This window comes from Colletotrichum spaethianum (genome assembly GCF_022836535.1).
Source record: "Colletotrichum spaethianum MAFF 239500 DNA, contig31, whole genome shotgun sequence".
In the NCBI taxonomy this organism is placed as follows: domain Eukaryota; kingdom Fungi; phylum Ascomycota; class Sordariomycetes; order Glomerellales; family Glomerellaceae; genus Colletotrichum; species Colletotrichum spaethianum.
Genome location: NW_026054801.1, coordinates 128,936 through 150,468, shown reverse-complemented (window position 1 = coordinate 150,468; position 21,533 = coordinate 128,936). Strand labels below are relative to the sequence as shown.

The 21,533-nt window shown below is 48.9% G+C and overlaps 6 protein-coding genes across 6 annotated transcripts; 4 read left to right on the top strand and 2 right to left on the bottom strand.

Moving 5' to 3' along the window:
* Positions 1–404: 404 nt before the first annotated feature.
* On the top strand, positions 405–773 carry ColSpa_09856 (uncharacterized protein; the record flags this gene model as incomplete). The annotated part of the gene is made up of 1 exon (XM_049276068.1): positions 405–773. One exon carries the CDS (start codon positions 405–407, stop codon positions 771–773), a length of 369 nt encoding a protein of 122 aa, XP_049132025.1.
* A 725-nt stretch (positions 774–1,498) lies between these two features.
* On the bottom strand, positions 1,499–2,025 carry ColSpa_09855 (putative methyltransferase tdiE; the record flags this gene model as incomplete). Its single annotated transcript, XM_049276067.1, has 2 exons — positions 1,499–1,922; positions 1,976–2,025. The coding sequence occupies 2 exons, from the start codon at positions 2,023–2,025 to the stop codon at positions 1,499–1,501; spliced, it is 474 nt and encodes a 157-aa protein (XP_049132024.1).
* A 4,072-nt stretch (positions 2,026–6,097) lies between these two features.
* Positions 6,098–7,400, top strand: ColSpa_09854 (cytochrome P450 monooxygenase lolP1; the record flags this gene model as incomplete). Its single annotated transcript, XM_049276066.1, has 2 exons — positions 6,098–7,210; positions 7,278–7,400. The coding sequence occupies 2 exons, from the start codon at positions 6,098–6,100 to the stop codon at positions 7,398–7,400; spliced, it is 1,236 nt and encodes a 411-aa protein (XP_049132023.1).
* A 1,359-nt stretch (positions 7,401–8,759) lies between these two features.
* ColSpa_09853 (acetamidase) lies at positions 8,760–9,507 on the bottom strand (the record flags this gene model as incomplete). The annotated part of the gene is made up of 2 exons (XM_049276065.1): positions 8,760–8,855; positions 8,905–9,507. The coding sequence occupies 2 exons, from the start codon at positions 9,505–9,507 to the stop codon at positions 8,760–8,762; spliced, it is 699 nt and encodes a 232-aa protein (XP_049132022.1).
* Positions 9,508–17,000: 7,493 nt separating this feature from the next.
* ColSpa_09852 (uncharacterized protein) lies at positions 17,001–17,789 on the top strand (the record flags this gene model as incomplete). Its single annotated transcript, XM_049276064.1, has 1 exon — positions 17,001–17,789. The coding sequence occupies one exon, from the start codon at positions 17,001–17,003 to the stop codon at positions 17,787–17,789; it is 789 nt and encodes a 262-aa protein (XP_049132021.1).
* Positions 17,790–20,548: 2,759 nt separating this feature from the next.
* Positions 20,549–20,989, top strand: ColSpa_09851 (uncharacterized protein; the record flags this gene model as incomplete). The annotated part of the gene is made up of 1 exon (XM_049276063.1): positions 20,549–20,989. The coding sequence occupies one exon, from the start codon at positions 20,549–20,551 to the stop codon at positions 20,987–20,989; it is 441 nt and encodes a 146-aa protein (XP_049132020.1).
* Positions 20,990–21,533: the final 544 nt, after the last annotated feature.

Sequence of the window (21,533 nt, the reverse complement as noted above, 5' to 3'; positions counted from 1 at the left end):
ACAGTACAGCCTGGCACGTCGATCTTGTAGTCCAATCATGTCGTTAGGCCGGCCTTTCTTACCAGGCGTGCCTGAACCCACAAGGTCAAACCTCAAACATGTCCGTCTGAACTCGGATTGACCGAGGACCCGAGAACTCTGTTGATCATCGCCTACCTCACAGCAGTCTGAGCTTCCCGGATACCGGACGGCGAGTACAAAAAGAGACAGAGAGGTCGCGGACTTGGTATGCAGTGAGTTCTAAATCATCCAAAGTCTTTCATTTTATCATTGAGTTGAACTCAAATTTCTCCCAAGTTCTGTGAACTTTCTTTCTTTCTGGCCTAATTAGTTTCAATCCAACTCATCATCCCATTCTTTCAAATCTCCGAAAACCTTACTTCAATTCCGTTCATTCCAACAAGATGCAAACCAAAATTGTTCTTTTGGCCTTCCTTGGTGCCATGAGTGCCTCGGCTGCTACCATCAAACGACAGAACACTGGCGCCGATTTTGGCACATGCACTCCAACCATGGACTTCCAACTTGGTCGTCCCGGGCGCAAGGCTACTGAGGGCACGTTTCTGCCCACCGATCCCACTGTCGCCAAGGGCCAGCAAGATGCTCTAAACCCAAACATCATTACCAACCGGATTTGCGACCAGCTCACAAACGTCTGCGGGGCCAATCAAGCCGCAAAGGACCAATGTACGCAAGCCAAAGCAAAGGTCGCTGCGGCGGGCACCAAGGATGCTTCAACGGCGACCCTATTCAACAGCGCTTTGGGCTTCTAATTAACGACGCCGACTTTTCCATCCGATTGCTCCAATACTCAAAGGCACTGGCTGGATATCTATGAAGAACATATCTTGCAAGCCGCATTTGAGTCGAAAGAGGGCTGTCGTAGTTGTGACAGCCGGTGACTGCACTTAAGCTCATCTACAGTCTGTATATTCTCAAGAGTGTACAGAAGTTGGGTGATTTTAGCGAGTAGGATGTGGTCGAAGTTCAACGAGAGATCGATGGACACAACATGACTGTGTAAGCAAACGTGACCGCCGAATCAATATAATCTTTCTCACGTAACGGCAATACAATCTAAGAATGATCGTTGGATCTGGCAGCGTGACTCTATCCTGTAACAGCAGTTGTGCGGTGATGTCAAAGACGGACTGTTTCAAAGGTTCCGACTAAAGTCACTCGCTTTCCATTCCAAGCTTTGTGCTCAGTGCCATTGTCCGAGCCGAATCATTCTATGGCTTTGTGCTGGCCGTTTTGGATAAAGAGAGTGAAGCATTGGAAGCGAGAAGCTAGAACCCTCAAGGTTAATATCACTGGCTCTCAAAATAAAATAAAAGATCCAAAGCGGATTTTAGGAGGTTAGACTCGTGCTGCGTTGGTTTTTCTTATGGTTAACTTGTGCCGCTAAGCGATTCGTAAGGTTTACGGCCGTGTACAATGTATCTGCCGAAATCAGTCCACTGTGAATCTACGGGACACCTCAGGTGCAGAGCGAAACTTACATGGGCCAGTATGCATGCACAGTGGGGTCTCTCATGACCTTCCTCGCCTTACTGACCAAGACAATGACCTCTTCATAGGTCCAGCCTAGCGCTCTCGTAAGAGGCGCAAGTGTAGCTGGTTCCAGAGCCTGGTCCATGTTCTCCAAACTCCACATTCCTATCTCCTTGTAGTGTGCGTCTCGAGGCCAACGGTTCGTCGGCCATTTGTAAATTGTCTCGACGACATCCTCGAATCCAGCGGCCTCCATGAGCTGTTTCCATTGCTGAGCAGCACTGACAGGACGGCCAAACTTCTCCATGCCTTCCATAACGAGAAGAACCCATTTCCAGAGGTCTGAATCCACAGTCAAGGTACCGTCGTCACAACCAAGGGGAAGTGCCATGTCCTGTGCCTCAAAGTAGCCGCCTGGTTCCAACGAGCTATTTGTATGGTGAGTTCTCGACCAAGCCAAGTACGCTCACTTCTTACTCACTCGAAAGCCTTTTGCACAATGCTCATGTTGTCAGCAAAGCTGCCCGTCATCATGCGGCAGAAAATGAAGTCGAAGGGCTTTGACCATGTCCAATCCTTTTCAAGGTCATCAAGCTTGCCAGACTGGTGTTAGTTTCCAGACGCACCGAGGGCCCAAGTTGAGACAAGATTCACCTCGAAAGAGCAGTTTGGAGGGACACTAGACCAGGTTAGTAGTGGAAGTGACAAGAATGATTTTCAGGACGAGATAACGGGAGCAGCTCACAGGTCAGGCTGCACGGGACTGAGATCAACACCTATGACCTAGCTACAGGTCAGTCGAAAGCGTTACAGCTGGACATGAATTTCCAGATACCTCTGCTCCAGGGTGAGCATCCGCTAATGTTTTCATAACTGGTTAGATCTGTGTTGTGGCTTGACATGATCTCAGCAGTGAGATTTGGCTTACCGTATTCTACAGACCAAATCCCCGTGCCAGTCCCGAGATCCAACACTCGTCTCGCACCCATGTTCTTGGGACAGAGGCAATGATTTCCTCCCAGTGTCAGTGTCATGACATAGTGCTGTAGATCTGGTGTAGCCGCGGTCAGAAAAAGGCGACAGTATGTGGCCATGAAAAATGCCCACCTAATCTATCGACTTCGGTCTTGAGAATGGATGTGTCAACAACTTCGCAATAAAATGTACAGGGTTGCATGCAAATGTCACTGTACCTCATCGTTTGGGAGGAAATATTCTACCAAGGCAGTCAGCTCGGCAATGTAAACCTTTGCAATGATGAAAAACCTACTCCCTGCACTCATAGCATGATATGTGCGTCCGTTCTCATGTTGATACTGCCGAATGCTTGATCGCAAGGACGTAAGAGAGTCCCGAAAAGGCTGAAGGGCAATTGGTCAGCCCTATTGAAATAAAGCTGCCCTGGTGGAGAGATCAAATCCCACGAACAAACATAATTTCTCAGGAGCAAAGAAGCTAAGGGAGTGGAAACTTGACTAAACGAATCATATTCCATCATCCTTGGAATGTTCGAACTTTGGGGACTTTGCATGAGGGACTTAATGTTTGGGTGGTAGAATAATGTCAGTTGAAACTTACGAAATCCAGTGCGGAATCAACATCGGAAATGTCGGCTGAGTCAACTTCCTAATCGCCGTTGGGTGAGTATCGGTGTAGGTTAGGGCACGCACACACACGCGTACAGTCAAGTACGAAATGAGTACGAACAGCTGGAAAGGCGAACTTACGATCTGCGAGCCGAGCTCCCGTTCGGATCCAAGCGCATGCGAAGGTTCCGGTGGCGGTGACACGGCATCTACCGCTGGAGTCGACACTGGCGTTGACTCGGACGGACCGGAGCATTGGGCGGATGCTGGAGAATGCGGCGGAGAACCCACCATGCTGGGCCGTTCGGCGATGTCGCGCAATCGTTGGCCAGTACAGATTTGCCGATAAGCACGGCAAGCTACGCAGGGAACACTGGACCAGCGGACATCTACAGTGAACGATAGTCAATAAGAGGCAGGAGAAGAAAATGGGCGGGCAGAGGTCAAGACTGTGCAAAAAGCAGAGTCAAGCAGAGGAGGGCTACGCCCAACGGAATGAACAATGTTGTATGTCTTATTGCAGAGTATATGGGCCTCAGGCAACAGAACCAGTGTCTGGGTCTTTGTGATACATCAGACCTGGAGCGTTGGGTGTCTGGGTGTCTTCGCCGGTTCAAGGTACGTGCGGCAAAAAGAGCGAACACGCTACTGCGCGGTGTGGCATGATGTGGCCAAAGGGATGACGGCGATGACAGATAAGACCATGCACGAAGCTCAGGAAAGGCACCCGGGTCGTTGATAACATTCCGTGCCTAAACAGCTCGGTTATTAGCTGCATTGAGGCATCAGGGAAACGTGAAGAATCGAGAAAGCTGACCAGACGATTAATTAAGGAGAAAACAGGCGAGACCACACTCACTGGCCTCTGACGTCCACGAAACTGAGGGAAACAACAAACATATGAATCGGACAGCACCGAAACAGCTGGATGCAGCGGCGATCCCGTTGGGCTGACCACTACTACCATGAACCATTCAATTTGCGGTGTTCGTACGTACATAAGTCGACATTTATGAATACGGACGTAGGTATTCAAGTACCCACAGGTGATGAAGCCACGGCGCAGGCCTCTCCCCGGTGTTGTTCGTATATGAACAAGTCATTGCATAAAATCCACTGTTTGCTCGGCCGCACCCGTCTTGAGCCTTCAATGGGCCCCTTCGCCGAGCGTGCCACTGACACTAGCTAGGGATTTAAAGGTAGCGTCGAGACTGGGGAACCGGAGTGAGACACCTGCCAAGACCCCGCTATTTCTCGGTGAGAACATGAAGGTGGGAACGAGACGAGCCTTTGGGAAAAAGATGAAAAAAGAAAAGGCATTCAATTGAAAAAGGGAAAAAGGAAAAGGAAGGGCGCCGCTTGGCAGGATTTGGGCCCGGCCAGCTCTAGCAAGCTTGGATGTCGAACGGGTGATTGGCGAATTGGCAAGCCCGGGATACAAATCCTACGATGTTCATGGCTTTGTCACTGGCTCATTTTTATGGCCACATCCATCAACCATCCCTATTACGGGTAGCTCACACTGTTAAGGCGTTTTTGCCGAGGTGATAGCGAGCTATGGTACTTTATCCTTGGTCTTGTCCGGCTGTTGTGGCCGTTGGGTTGCATTCCCAGGGCCAAGGAGACAGGTTAGTAATAGGAAAGTTCATAGACGTGAGATAGAATACAAGGCGTGAAGTCAAAGACTTCGTCTGGAAACATATATGCAAAGGCAAAGTGCCAAAAATGGCTGTTTGTATAGGGAATTGCACGCGTACCTGATTTATGGGTTACGAAATGCCTGTCGCACAGGCCCGGGTCCATCCTGCAAAGATCAATTGCCCAGTCTTCACTCCTCGCCTCAATGTAAGTAGTACCCTTTGCAATCAAGTCTTTGTTAGTTGATTCGATAACAGAGTGCCATCCCTGCCTGACATGCATTTAGCGAGTACTAAAGCTGCGATGTGATCGCGGGCCACACCAGCTTCTTTGGGAAAAGTAATCGTTCATAGTTCAACTACCCATGCCGGTCGTCCGTGTGGGGGAATCGACTTAACCTATAGCAGTTCCTCTACTTTTCCGTATTTACTGTCACTGCCCGCTTTCCCGTTTCTTCTTTCAACCTAAGTTGCAATTGCCATTTTACGACGCATCCCCCCTTGTGACGACGTAAAGCCTGCGTCTTCAGGGTTGCTATTTCTTCTTTCTGGCCGCGTAAGCTGCAGACTGCATGGCCGAGTCTCGACATCAAGGTACCAGAATATCCGAATTTTCCATACTTAGAATCTCGTACAGGATCTGCGTCATTCGACATTGGAGAGCCAAATCTGAAACTTGCGACATCTCAACGGCAGCGGAGTGAAGGCAAAATTGTATCCACGAACGTAGGCACAATCTACGGCATTGGAATCCTGTCGTCAGCGGTTAGCAACTAGTCGCCAGTCACCTTCCGTCCACACACGTGCCCAGCACCTGGGTCTCATCACAGATCCGCCATCTCACTACCCTCGCTGTTTCTTCCCACCCCGGTCTCCTTCGCTCGGCAATTCATTCCATCGAGCCTGCTACCCGAGAACCTGGATTATTGCCGTCTCCAACAGCTGGTCTTTACCATGTTGTGCTCACCAACAGCAGCTGTCTTCACTTGCACCCTACTTTTGACCGCGTATCTGATCGTATGCCGACTCCGTGATTATGCACGCCTGAGACATGTCCCTGGTCCCTTTTGTGCCGCCTGGACCGATTTCTGGTTAATACGACATCAACTGAGCGGCAGGCTCAATTTCACGCTGCAAGACATCAACAAAGAACATGGTGTGTGTCCCGAGTTTGTCCTTAATTAGATTGTATCTGCACCTACTTCATTTCTCTAATTTCCTTATCCCACTCCAATACCCTTAAATCATCTCAGTTCTCACTTGCTTGCGTCAAAGTTTGCCTGCAGACTCTGCAACTAACGAAGATCCTTATTGCTAGGTTCCGTTGTTCGGATCGCTCCTAATTGGGTAGTCTGTGGCGACGGTGCTGAGCTGCGCCGCATGTGGGCAGTTCGCTCACCGTGGAAGCGGGGACATTGGTATCGAGGCCTACGAATAGACCCCTACCGAGACAGCATTATCTCGACCATAGACGACAAGACCCATGAGGCGCTCCGATCTAAGCTGTCGGTTGGATACTCGGGAAAGGATGTCGACGGCGTACACGAGCTCATCGATGAGCAGGTTGCTGGACTCGTCAGCTTGCTAGAAACCAGGTACCTTTCGACCGACACCACCTTCAAGACGGTTGACTTGGCCCGAAAAGTCCAATTCTTCACTCTCGATGTAATTTCCGCCTTGGCATTCGGCGCAAAGTTTGGCTACTTGGACGCCGACGATGACACACTCCGGTACATCGAGACGACAGAGAAGACCATTCCCGTCATATTAATGACGGCGCTGATGCCCTCGCTTCTTGCAATAATCCAGTCACCGAGGCTCAAATGGCTCATGCCAGATACCAAAAACATGATTGGTATCGGAAATGTCATGAAGATGGCTCATAACACTGTGCAGAAACGCTACGGCGACAAGCCCGTCATCAAGCGTGATATGCTAGGCTCGTTTATTGCCCATGGCTTGTCAAAGGAAGACGCCGAGGGCGAGACTCTGGTTCAAATCATCGCAGGATCTGACACTTCTGCAACGGCAATCCGCTCTACGATGCTGTTCTTGATCACCAATCCACATGTCTATGCTCGTTTGCAGGCTGAAATTGACGCAGGCATCCAGGAAGGTTGGATATCGTCACCAATTACTGACGAAGAGGCAAGAAAGTTCGATTACCTTCAAGCCGTTATCAAAGAGGGTCTGCGACTATGGCCACCTGCGACAGGTTTGCTGCCAAAGGTTTCGGAACAAGACGAGGTCGTTTGTGGAATACATATTCCTGCGGGTACCAATGTCGCATGGGCGCCTTGGTCTGTTATGAGGAGCAAGGAGGTCTTTGGCGAGGATGCCAATTTATTCCGTCCGGAACGTTGGCTCGGGATTTCTGCAGAGAAATACAGGGCAATGGACCAACAAGTCATGATGGACTTTGCTTCTGGCAGCCGGTGGGAGTGCTTAGGAAAGAACATTGCTACAATTGAACTGAACAAGGTCTATGTCGAGGTAAGTGTTGCCCATGGCGGCCATGCAACTCCTCGCTGAGGAACACACCTAATTTCGGTCAATTCAGCTGTTGAGACGATTCGATTTTACTTTATTAGACCCTACGAACCCATGGAAGTCTTTCAACGCCGCTTTCTTCATACAAAGCGACTTCCATGTCAAAGTAAAGCGACGCCCCTCCAAAGCTTGAACTTGGCTGGAAAGATATAGTATTGGATGGTTAAGTATCTTGGGTATTCCTCGGTTCAGGGCATTCATCTCTTAGCGGAGAACGCACTATCTTAAGTTTGTCAGACAATCAGAACACAGCTTCGACAATGCCTTTAACTCGTCCGTATTATATACTCTCTGGGCTTTAGTTTGGTTCACAGGAGAAACCCGATACATGCGTTAGTGCCCTTGGAAAAGTAATTGTTTGATTGGAAATGCAAAAAGGACCAGCAAACTATGATCGTTGCTACAAAGCAGGTCAGTGTATGCTTATGTTCAAGTCCGCAATCGATTATTAAGGTCGACCTTATACATACTTTGATAGTTTTCTGTAGAGGGTGAACTGTACTAGACCACTTATGGGGGCTAGAAAACAACTGAGACTAGATTGAGGTCGACTTTCAGACAAGTTGAATAAACATCGAAGTCTAGATTCGAGCTCAGATCCAAGAGACGACCTCCCATCCCTGTTATGTGCCTCAAAGGCCGCACTCACCAATTTCTAGCTCACTCTCTAGAGCGCGTACTATCTATTGGATTCTGCTAATTTGTACCCACCCATGCAGACCATGCTTTCCTAGCCAGGATATGGTCCAGAACCTGGAAGAATGAACTCTATACCTTTTTCTTAAATGACCTAAGACGCGCCAGAATGTCGAGCCAGCAGACCATTTCACACAAAGACACCGCCCATGAAATACTTGACTTAGCTGCCAATGAAGTCGTATTCAAAGATAACGCCATACTAAGGCAGCCATAGATAACGAAACAGTAGCATGTCCGTTGCAATCCATTTAATCTCAACTCTTGATCAGCAACGTCAAAGGCATTCACTGAGATGCTTGGGCAAGACCGCACGTAGACAGTTCGCCGAAGAACCCATGTCACAAGGCACTGGACCAACAGATGAGATTCTAAGATAGACGTCAAAGTGACCCAAAAACGACTGCGACGACAAATAGAGCCAGTCACCAGACTGTTGCAGGCAATTAAAATGCCCGGTAGCTCGTCACATTTCAGCAAAGGTACGGGTTTGTTCCTGGCGTTGACAATGGAAGAGTCTAAGAGATAGCAATGTTGTGAAAACATAGTAGTTCAATTGATTTCTATCACAGCAGGAACGTTGTAAGACTCAATCGCCTTTAATTTCATTCCATACTTTGGTCTGACTTATCGTCGGGCGTCTCTGTCGATGATCCGAATGGCTTGCAAACACTCTTCGTCTCGGAACCGAGGGGCCACTACTTGAATAGCGCATGGTACTCCGTCACTCACCTCGGGGTCATCTTGGGACTGTCAGTTCGACTTTTGAGACAGGAAAGTAAAGACATATAGCTGGTCACTCACAATCGGCATCAAATGGCGTAGTTGCCTTCTGGTACTGAGGATCTTTAGCCATTGAAGCGATACCATACGGTATAACCCCTGCGGGGTACTACGTGCAGTTAGCGAGTGAATCACAACGAAACATAAGGTAGTCTTACATCTAGTACGTTCCACATCAAGGTGTAGACAGGTACGCCGTAGGTATCGTGGGGTACAGCGGTGCTGATAGCTCCAGGGCCAACGACAACATCGAGATCATGTTCTCGCCAAATCTTTCGCCAGCTATTGGCGTAGCTAGCACGAAGGCCGAGGAACTCACCCAACTGATGTGCTTTGTCCAGTTCTGGTGAGACCGGGGGCTTTGATGGCTTTGAATCCGTGAATGGATTCGTGTTTCTCTTGACGGAAGTTACGAGTGGTTCGCCAATCTCGTTTTCCAGGGCATCCAGACCTGATGAGTTCATGCTAAAAAAGAGAAAACCCAGCTTGCTCCCCAGACCGGCATCACGGGAAGGGTCCGATGGCAGGCGGAAAACATCGTGCCCCGCAGCCACAAGCGCTAAGACTGCTTCGCCGAGGGCACGGCGAACGGGAGGTTGTAATGGGTATTCGGGATCTTCTGGAAGGACGCCGATGGTAAGAGCCTTGTCATCGTCCAGAGTTCTCCACGGCGTGCCCACTGCGGATGCGTCGTACTCCCAAGGGCGTTGTGCGAGAGCCGTCTCCATAAGCAAGCTGAGGTCATCGACTGAGTTTGCCATGGGCCCGGCGACAGGCGTCACTCCAGGGAGATGGAGCTTAGGGAATGGATAAAACGACTGGCCGCCAAAAGGCGTCCGGTCGGCGGTAGGCTTGAAACCGTAGATTCCGCAACAGAGAGACGGGATTCGGATCGAGCCTGCAATATCAGTACCAATGCCCAACACCGAACCTCGAAATGCGACCAGTGCTCCCTCGCCCCCTGTTGAGCCCCCGGCCGTCAAGGAAGTCTTGTGCGGGTTGAGGGTTCTCCCGAAAATGTTGTTCTCTGAGTCAGCCGTCTAACAGAAGGTAGTCCGAATGCCTTTGCTACCATGGCCAGTTTTAAGAGCAGTATTTACGTACCATCATTGTCTGAGGGATATTGGTCTTGCAAAAGAAGACTGCCCCCGCATCAAGCAAGAGATTCACCATGGCCGAGTTGGCTATAGGCGGCGGTCGTTTGAGGAATTCTACATAATCGACTGTGGCGTAATGACCTTTGACTATGAAAGAGTCCTATGTTGTGTCAGCTAGTTGAAAAAACTCTTGTGACAACCCTTGAGAGACTCTTACCTTGAGACTAATAGGTAGACCATGCAGTGGTCCAATCGGCTTGCCGGTAGCTTTTAGATGTTGGTCAAGTTGCCGAGCCCGCGTTATGACTTCATCGAAGAAGATCTCCGTCAAACAAGAGGTCTACGGAGTGGGTTAGGTACCGCTGCAAGTATGTCCAAAGGTGCTTCTTACAAGTTGCTGTGCGACGGCAGCACGCTTGCAAAACGCCACAGTCACCTCCTCAGATGAGAGCTCTTGGTTTTGGATTTTATGAAGTAGTTCCCTTGCACCGTAGTTCTCCGTGATATCAAGCTCCCTTCCTGTTAACAAACCAGATTTTCTCGCTGCTTCTAGAGCAATAAGTCGCCCTTCATTAATTGTTCCGGCGCCATTTAAGTCACGAAGCTTGGAATGTGAAATAACCCAATCTTGCGGAATAGCTTTTTGCTGCTTGATTCGATGACTAGAGGCAAGAACTTGCCATTCCATAGCAGCAGGTATCACAAAAAGTATGATCAGTGGGTTGTAGAAGTGTACAGCAAAATAGGAAAGTGATGCTCGACTGATGTTTCTCTCGAGAAAAAGCAGCTGTCTATGATTTGGGCTGGGATAAAGGTTCTCTATATTTCTCCGGTGGCGGTGGAGGGATAAAAAAAGGCTGTGCCGAACCGCGTAGCTTCGTGACACCTATTGCTTGGAATACCCCAAGGGTCGGAATCCACGACAATGGAGCATTCCGAGCAGCAAAGTGGTAGTGGGGCGGGTGTCCTATTTGGGAAGGATAAGCCGCCAGCTGTTTGGAAGTTAAAACACAGTATCGGTGGGAAGAGGTGCTACAGAGTGAGCGGTTCATGTCTGCATCTTTGTAACAGCCGGTCAGGATTAAGAACCCTCAGCAGATACAGTCGGGAGATTTGGAGTATTTCTCTGCGTTACCTCTGACAATATGATGGTGTTCACTCCCCATGACCCGCACATCACAAACAAGTATTTAAGCATCGGTATTGAACTTTCAGCATCGGTCACACGAAGTGACACAAAGTGGCCCTGCATCATACCATGCCAGTTTTGGAACTCTTCGCTGTCAACACTTCCCTCATAATGATACCTTCATTGACCCACGGTAAATAAGACTCATCGGGCAGGCTGATCCACGATTTACGCCTCAAAATGCCGCAAACGCTGTCCAGCAGCGACGCAGCCCATGTTCCATCCCCCGGGAGCGCGTTCTCCCCGAGTGCTGTCGACGTGCCCCCCATGCGCATGCCGCACCTCGAATTAATCTATCGGATAGTCTGCGATATGGACCACAGCGTTTGCGAGACTAAACGCAAGATACACACTCCAAACCCATGATGTTGTCTTTATTCTGGTCAGCGCAAAAGCCGTTTACAAACCCGGCCCAGGCCAAAGTGGAGTGCCAAGTCAAACGGTGTCTCAGGACGAGGTAGAGTACTTTACAAATATCCAGTTCGAAGCTCCTGGTGGGAGTCCTTATGGTTGGATGAACGCCGTTGTGGCGATAGGGGTTATGACTAGGTTCGAGGGGAAGCCTGTGATTGATTGTTACCGGGTTACCAACTTTCCCGGCAAAGCTGCAGAGAGACTCTAAGAGAGCAAACCATTGGTGATGAGGAAGCAGCATGGTTGTATGAGCTCCAGTCACTACATGAGAGAAGAGTCTTGTTAGCCTATCAAATTGCAAAGGGATTCCTTTTGTGTCTGGCTTTTGTATTGTGGAATACGAAGTCCATGGATAATACGGATGAAACCTGGAACAAGCTGCTTGCGATACTTCAAGTGACATGCAAGACGGTGCAATGACCCGCTTCCAAAAAAGATCTTTCAGTTATGGACTTGCCCTCCTTAAGAAGATTTGAGGGTTATGCATGGTGAAAATAGCGCAAACCTTCACACTAGATTTCCATGCGCTTCTCCACAAGTCGCGCATTCACTCGCGATACGTGTTCATCCTCACGCTCGGCTCGACGTCTGATTGTATGTAGTCCATTTCGGTACCGGTTCCCTCCACACTTTTGACTTGGGACCTATTCTTATCGTTATCTGGTAGAGTATAATTGATCGTTGTGCGCTCACCGACGGTGATTGGGACATGTTTGGTCTCTTCGTAGAGAAAGAAAAAGGCAAATAAGAGAGTCGTCAAAGCTATTGAAAGAGAGTAGTACTGCTACGTTGCCGGTTGCAGCCTGGTAGACATCTACGATTCACTCCTATGCCGAACTGATTGTCACAGCCGCCATCACCGGACTGGCAGGCGCAATCAACGAAACCGCTGTGCAGATAGATGACTGTAGGTACACCGCTTCTTTGCTCCCGATCCGACTTTTCAAGCCTCGCTAACTTGACTCCTTCTCCAAAGATCACCGATTTGATTTCTTTCATCAGCGAAGGTTTTCCAATGGTCTTTACTTCACTGGCATCATGGCAGGCAGTTTCCGCACTCCCTTGGCCGCAGGCTCACAAGCCGTTACCCAGGGATGGCGGTGGTCATGGAAACAATATACGTAAGGCGTCGTCCATATTTGATAGTGAAGGGGATAAAGAATATACATCCGGTTGCAAGACCCATTGATTAGGCCGACTGCGCGTTGCTTAGTTGACTGATGGTAACGTTGAGATCGACAGTAATTTGCTGCCAAAAGACCGTTGGATGGAAAGGCTAATGTGTTAAAAAGCCGTCAGTGTGACTGCAACATCGTCAGAGGGAGATAAATGTATATTTCGTGAAAGCGGCAAGGGTCAGGGCCATAGCTAGACTTTAGTTGAGAAACTTCCCCCATGTACACCAGTTCCATGATATCGAAATGCCAGTTGGTCAAAGCCCGTGCCCCTCACGGGAGTTATTGTGATGGGGCTGGCTGAAGAACTAAATGATCGTTCGGGTCAGAAGATGGAGTGGGTAGAGAACGAAAATAAACGATTATGAGGCCTCTTAACCTGAGTTTGGACTTGCTAATTGAATTCGCGACCTAGACTCAGATGTTTGATAGTCTTACAGTTTAGCAAGTGGACAGTCCCTGGTGGCAGGGACATATTAAGGCTGGGTGCTGTCATTGGAATGGCCATTGCGGCTCTGTCTTAGAATTATGACCGTGTGGTGAAAATGTCGCAGTATTGACAATTCCGGATATTGTCTTTTGACTCTAAGTTCCTGCCTAGTAAGATGGTCAAGATCAGAAATATCAGCTATTATGATCGTAGGGTCAAGTCAGTCCCTTGGTTACCTGTTCAACGGAAAGTGCGACTGTGTCTCCATATATGTCGTCCACGTAAAAACAACTACCGGCCGGCCCCATTCTCAAAGATTCTTGGTTTTTACATGCGTACTGATGAACGAAGTACCTGAGCGTCCCTTTTGGACATGTTGAGTGACCTCTTCTTGGGAGCCCTGGTTATCTGTGATCTTAGATTACGCTGTGCTATATAGGAAGTCACCATGCCACTACAGTAAATCAAAAGAGACTGGGGAGTAGACTGCGAATCGTGGCAGAAACTGCACACTGCGGCCACTGACGTCCTGTCAAGCATACATGAATCGAATCCTGTCAATGCACAGTCAAAAGCTATCCCCTGTTGGGCTGTCGTATGTTCAGTTCTGAACAGCTTTCGCAGGGATATGCGGGAAACTCTATTCCTCTTAGCGTCGATGCCCCGCATTTGGTCAACCTGCAACGCCTGCTTGGACCCCCATAGTGAGGACCCGAGCTACGCCCCAAGCGGCATATATATGCGACTGTGGTTTGTTCTGCCTCTGGGAGGCGCTGGATTTCGCAATCCCCACTCCAAAGCGTATCCCACCGGCAGTATCGGACTTGTCCTGCGATCGGTTGCAGATTACTCTCCACAGAACCAGTTAAACCCTCCAAGGTCGAATTCGTCGACGCGCATTATCCAGTTGAGCCGCCAATCATGGGCCGTTCCAGGGGCGGATGCTCTAACTGCAAACGACGGAAGCGTAAATGTGACGAGACGCGTCCAGATTGCCGTGCATGCCAGAGCCGAGGCATTCAGTGCGAAGGCTACAACACTACACTCAAATGGACCAACGGAATAGCCTCGAGAGGTCGCTTTGCTGGGTCAGCTATCCCTGGCCTTGCTCCCTGCAGCTCAGGTTCAAAGCCGATTACGAACTCAACCTATTTACCAACCATCAATGATCCACAGCCCCGTGTTGGCTCGTCGCTTACATCTTCCGATGCCGAAGATATCGTACAGCCCGGCCTAGCTCTACACTCAGACACCCCAAGGAAGAACGCTCGCAACGACTCCTTGACACCCTCACCCGCTGGCAGCATCAGTGAACAGGAACGGCACCTATTCCAAAGGTGTAAGTTTCACTCGGTTATACCATCGCAGGTTCAGGTTCTCTGGTGGCTTGGACCCAAGCATCATTGACGTTTCTATCAATACAGTTATCGTTACATCGCTAATCTATGTTAAAGTCATCCACGCAGGAATGCATCGACTTTACGCCACAGAAAGCCATAGTTGGCCTCAAGCCCATTTTGTGGCAATGGCAGAGAAGAGCCAAGCCTTCTTTATTGTCTGCGGAGCCATTCAAGCATATCTCGAGGACGGCTTCTCAGTATCGTCGATGGAGCATGTTGACCATGCCCTTCAGACGTTTCGCTCAGAACTAGACACCCGACACGACTCTTTCGATGCATCCACCGTGTCAGCTGGCTTGCTTCTATGCACCCTATGTGTAAGTATTAACCAAGTGCTTCTGTTGCCGTTAAAAGCACCGCCCAACCTATTTTTATCAAATTTGCAGTTGATATTCGCATCTCAATCCTATAGTCCACATACTGACGGTATCATCCCAGTTGTTCCAAGCTCGGCCATGGACAATGTATCTCCAGCTGATGGCTGAACTCTACCATCTGGAGTCGAGCATAAGCCGTCTTTTACCTGCAGCTGATCATGACTTTACGATTCGTCACTCCCTTGAAGTTTTATCTATAATGGACATAGGAGCAATGGTGATTGGACGAATCAACCCGAGCATGGGCGTCTGGCAGAACCTCCGCAAGGTACAAGACAGCTGGGAAGGAGGCAGGATCGGCGGTGTCGAGGTTGTCTCGGGGATCCCAAGGACTCTCCTCGACATTCTCGCCGACATAGGGAACGACGACATTCAAGACGTTGAGGCTCGTTTATGGGCCTGGCCTGGAGAAATCGGGCTGCATGCTCAATGCATTCTCTGGGATTGTTGGAGGTACACAGCAGTTTTGGACGTGAGAAGAATCGAACGAAAGAGAAGAAAGACGACGTCAGCCGTTGATGAATGCCAACATGAGTCTGAAACAGAAAAGACAGCATCCTTTCCCTCGAGAGAAGTGGTCATGTGCCGCTTAGCGGCATCGGTCTATGCTTTATATCGAGCAGTCGAAATGCCTGCAAACCAACACCTTCTGGTTCACAACGGTCTCGTGTACCCATTGGTAATAGGCAGCTTGGAAGTCCCCCTCTTAGCTGCACATACAGATTGGAAGCGTGTTTTTGATGACGTGCGGGCATTGTTTCTTAAGAAGGACTCTTTCCGCCTCATCAAGTTGATCAACGAGGTTCTCAATGAGGCATGGAAGGAAGGGACAGACACTTTTGATATTGAAGGAGCGGCTCGAACGCGCGGTGTTGAAATTGCAGTTTTTTGAAGCTTCTAGCGGTGACACAAGGAAACGGATGGACATGGCAGAGGTACGGCTCAAATTGGTGACGATTGGTACTTATCGGCGGGCCAAAACTCATTGTAGTCTACCCAACGCACAAGGTCTTCATTTACAGCATGTTGCTCGTATATTTGCCTCATTAGCGCATACCATGATCAATTGTTGGATGTGCTGTGATTTTAAGTTACGGTTCGATGGTACGTCGAGTGCTGGGTTGCCAATGAAGAAGTCAACCGGCGTTATGAGCAACTAGTCCGACTCGACAGGCCTGAGGCGAGCTAGCTTCAAAAATTAGTTAAGTGGAAGTGAACAACGCGGCAAAGTTACATCACGGGACAGTCCTTGACACGGGGGTAGTAAGTGGGACCAAGAACACTCCAGATGACAATGTCATTCTGCATTACATCGTCACAACACGCCACGGGGTCAGATATGCCTTCTTCATCGATAATGATTTGAAGCATAGATCTGCTACCGCCATAAAGCTCATCATCTTTGTACTTAGTCACACAGAGGTGGCGCTGTACTAAGAGTGCTCTTTTTCCTTGTCTGCTATGCGGGTTCGTCAACAAGTGCTGGGTTGGAGGAGAGACGATTGTGTAACCAACAGGTTTACCACTCACTGAATTCCGCTTGTTGAGATTTTGTACATTGAACAAACGGGCTTTCTGGGGTGCAGCGTTCAGCCCTGTGGAAGTTGTGATGGGGGTTCCTTGGACCTGATATGTGTTTCCATATGGGTTGGTTCTTTATTCAAGCTGGAGCGGCTGGGAATCTTATTTAGCAAGCGTATCTTCGTGGTTGCCCATCGCAGGATATTTCTTACAAAAAATATCTGTTAGTGATTTTGAGCAAGCACACCGGGAGAGACTATATTTTCCCATGGCGCGGTTTTACCATTGTCGATGTTCACGGCCGAGAGAATACTGGTAGCACGAATCTCCACCGTAATGCCACCGGACTGCTCCAATATGTACTTTTACGGACTGTTAGCTGTTATCCGTCTCCAAGTAGTTGCGTAAGGTTGGGTTGCCCTCACATTGATAACATATCCATAATTTGCCACTGTCAGCAAGAACTGAATTACCAACTCGCGGCGTCGCGTAATGACTACTTGGTTCATTTTCCAATTTGTAGGCTTCCAACCAATGCATTGTCTTGCTCATGCAGACAGATGACATTGCGTGAAATGTTTCCGGATCCGTCAGGGCGGTTCAGGACACCATCGAAAGACTGCGTTTGTCCCTACTTTTGTTGCCGAAAAGATGGAGGAGCATATCAAGACGTTGATTGACGAGCTTGAAGGAGACGAAGACGTCATGGCCATGTTTCTCATTCCCCGGGGCACCCGGGATCAGATCATCAAGAAGCTGAAGCGCTGGCTCCGACCCCTTGGAGATAACTATACCCCCAAAAAGCTTCGACCAGCTGTGATAGACAATTTCTTGCGGTCAGAGCAGCATGGGCAAAGCCTCTTTGGAGAGGCTAGATGGCCCGAAGTTAATGACAGCACCAAAGAATTCCGTGAACTCGGTGTTCTGTTCGCAGAAGATGTTTTCATTGACCGACGAGAGCCAGCACTTCGGCCCTTGCTTGATGCTTTTCGATCCGACGCAGAAGGATCTAAGCAGGCTCTGGAAGAGTACATCGACGCGAACTGGAGGACGAATCCTACGATACTAGATATGGATTACGAGTCACGCCGTTACGAGGGGCTCGAGCCTGGTGCTACCATCGCGAAACTCGCACAATCGATTGTTTTGGATCCCGCACAACTCATGCGAAGTCTTTACAATCCTGCAAAGGGCCAGGAAACGGACGGACAAGTCTTGAAAACCCTGAGTAGCTTGTTCGAGATTATGTCCACTGCTACCATGACACTCATAAAGCGTGTGGAGATTGAGGCAATTGCTGGCGAAATGGCTGATATACTGGAGCGAATTCGGTACGACAAACTGACACATCGCTCTCAAAAGCCCCTCAAGGTCGGAGCCATCGATGCAACTCAGTTCCCGCGACACTATGACAGAATTCACATGAGCAATGTTCCGTAAGTCTACTATAGGGTCGCACCACTAATATCTGAGCTACTAAGTTTCTGACGTGAAATAGGGATTACGTCGGCGGGCCTTTGACTGCCCTACTGTATGGGGGTCCTCTTCTCCGTGAGGATAGACTGTCGAATCTGAGATTTAATAACCTGCTCAACCCACCAATGTTCGAAAGCCACGACCAATTCCTGACAGAGTATATGCTCATGTACGATTCCAAGCAAGTGGCTGATCACTTCGGGCTGGTGAGGGAGAAAGGATCAGTTAACGTTGTTCCCAATCCTACTGCGGAGATGCTTAGCAATCCATTCCTAACCGAAAATTACTTTGTCTGGGCTCGTTCAGGGATCAAGAGGACGCCGCGGTCCCGTCTCATGACACGACCAAGTCTGGAAAGATGGCTGCATGCGCACTTGCTCAAGATCTGCCTCCCGTTTTGTCGCCCTCTCTGGAGTGATAGACCGGTTCATGCCCCGTTGAATCTGACTGCGGTTTTCAGAATCATAGGTCACATGTATGAAGTTGGATATCCGGCGCACTGGCTTGCGGGTATTCTGGCCAGTATTTGCGAAGCCAACATCACCACCACTGCACGTTCTCCTCGAAAGTTGGTACTTCATCCACACGATCTGAAGGAGTCATACCCACAACGAAAAATCAGTTTGAGCCCATGGAGAGCCGAGTTCACTACGTTGCTCAGTATCTGGCGCCGCCTTTTGCCCTTCGGCGTCATCACGCCTCCACGTACTTTGGTCAGTCTGGCCGACGTTCTGGAGTGCAGCATTACTTTTCCTAAGTTCTATGAGAAGCATATCAGAGTTCCTCATTTCAACCTCGTCTTTATCAACATGACTATGGTTGGCCCAAGCGAGCCAAACCTCCCCGGGCTCCTTAAAGATGACGAAGGGGGAGATGGATCAGATTATGCCAGTCGCTTACGAGATAATGGTCTGCACCTGATCACTGCCTTCAAGTATGTGACAGATACGAGAACCGCTACGTTTTGGTTGCGTAAGGATGTCATCGAGGAAATGATACACGAAGATTCATGGGACGTATGCATCTGTCGTACGGATTCCTGGGATATTCTTTCTGCTGCTAGAACCCCAGTATCGCGTTCCCTTCGACCGTTGGAGACTTGGGTAATTCAATAGTGCTCGACTTTAGATCGAGGCTGTATCCATCTTCTCACATAACAATTATGAGAAACGTCCCCTGCATCAAACTGTCGGCAACGCATGATGTGTTATTAGCACAAAAATCGGAGGATGCAGTGAAGTGAGTTCGCCTTTTGGAGTTTGAAAGGGTCTCTTGGTCTACGTATCAATATCCCCTACGCAAAATTCCCGTACCAGGAATGTACGAATTCGTCAGCAGACCCAGCACATGTCTGATATCCCAGCCTTCCTGATATAATTACTGGAAATGTCTTTCCGTAAGAGTGACAGTACGACTCTCCAAAGGATGACACGGATGGCGGGGTAATGAGAAATGTGGACCTAGGTCGGGTCATTGTCGACAGTACCCTCTTGCCCATGCCTCTGACTTTTGCCTGCTAGGCTTCTCGACGGTTTTCAAGGGAGACCCAGGCAGCTATCTGCATGTGATGAGATCCGCAAGATTGAAACATTTTGGTGGGCATACGCAGACCGAATGGAAAAGTAGCTTGTTGCCGATCTCTGTGGTATAGCTCACAATACTTGCCGGCTCAACGCAGGACATCCGTAAGAACAGCCAGCCGCGATACGAGTCATTGAATGATTGCGACAAACGAGGTTGCAAAGGACTGGTTCGGCAGGAGCATCCCACAAATCAGCAATCCTCTACAGTCGGGCAAACACTAGAAGAAGAGTCCGGGCAGCTAGGTGGGCTAAACATAGCCCTTTAGAAGAACTAGTATCAATCAATAGAAATCAACGTAGATCAACGGGGGCAACATTGTATTGGAGCGATGAATTTCCGGGGTGATCGGGTCCCCGAAGGCAGATTGGAATGTGGGGTTGTGCCTTGTTACGGTTAATTGGTCCTGGCAATTAGCGCTCGTATTAATATCGGGGTTACATAATGTGCGTCATGCGCTTGGAGTTCATGTCCATTGCCCCAGAAAACAAAACGCATGCGACCTTGAATACGAGACTCAGCACTAAGAAGGTTGGAGAATAACAATGCTTTAGCGGCTATTAATCCTTTCCTTCGACCTCGTTTGACCAATAGGCCCTTGGATGGCTGGTGTTCACGGGGTAATAAATACTCTAACCCAAGGGTAACAGCGTGCAACCTGCTGCGCAGAGTGTATTTGTATAACAAAAGCAACTACGTAACCAAGCGGTTGAAAGTGTGTCCTAAAGTTCAAATGAACGCGTCGTTACTCGCATTCTAGTTCTGTGTCATATTGTAGCGCTCATATCAGCTTACATATGGTAATTGTGGGACATCGGAACGAAGGGAGCAATGAGCGGTGACCATGCGACTTTTCGCGAACGATCGGCAACGTGAACGGGAATACGAGGGCAACGTCACTTTCTAAATCATACGATGACCAATGGACCTGCCGACAGCAAAATGTTCCAAGTGCCTATGGTATAGCTTCAGCGTCAGGAGATCCTTGGCTCTAGGGTGGTACTTAAGTCGTCGAATTCCCTTCCTGTTTTCGTTCGAGATGCATATATATTGTACCTCACATACCATAAACAACTCCGACACAATCTCATCAACATCCTTTCGAAATTATTCGTAATCTCTACTGTCTAAATTTTTCAAAAATGCAGATCACCAATATCCTTTTCTCTGCCCTGGCTGCTGCGGCCGCCGTCTCCGGCTCACCTGTTGCTAAGCGAGAAGTCAAGTCTATGATGGCTGCTGGCGTCGTCGAATGGACAATTGAAAGCTTCGTCCGTACCTGCAACGCGGAGAACACCTCTTGCGACTACAGCTTCACTATCGACACCCATATCACTGCTCCGACCGCTTGCAAGTTCACCACCACCGGTTCCCCTGCTAGCCGAGCTGCCTCCAACGCCAAGTGTGGAGCCTACACTGTCACCTCCGGCTGGAGCGGCCAATTTGGCGAGGATGCTGGCTTCACTACTTTCTCAGTAACCGACCAGAAACTGATTGTCTGGCCCGCATACACAGACAAGCAGCTGGTCAACGGCCAGGTTGTCAGCCCCGACCAGGCCTATGCTCCTCAGAACCTGCCTTAGATGTGGAGATGACGTGTCACCTACAGAGGATGATTCATAACGATACATGAAGCACAATAGTAATATGCTGTTATGTCAGGAAGGAGAATCTAAATCCATTATTAATACAACTGGACTTTGTTAATACATTGAATCACATTTAGATTCTGGTGATTTGACAGTGATATAGGGTACAGTGTATACGCTTGTGCTTCGCTAAAGTACCTCTTTCCATTCCCCGAAACCACGGTCTATCATATTGATGTCTTCTTAGTTGCTAGTACAGATTTACAAAGAGCAAACCTGTAAGTTGAACTGAGAGGAATGAAACTAGACTAATGAAACTAGACTGATTCGCACGTTCTACATCAACACTTTGGTTCCAACCGGTTACAGAGTTCCCCGCCCAGATATTTACCATGCCATGAGAAGAAAGGGATGGTGTTAACAGTAATATAACCATTGTAAACATTTTCACATGGCATGAGCGTAAGCTTGGTCTGTATTCAAGGGTTGGTACCAAATATGGAGTTAGCTCCATCCAGAGTGTAATCTCATGATCGGG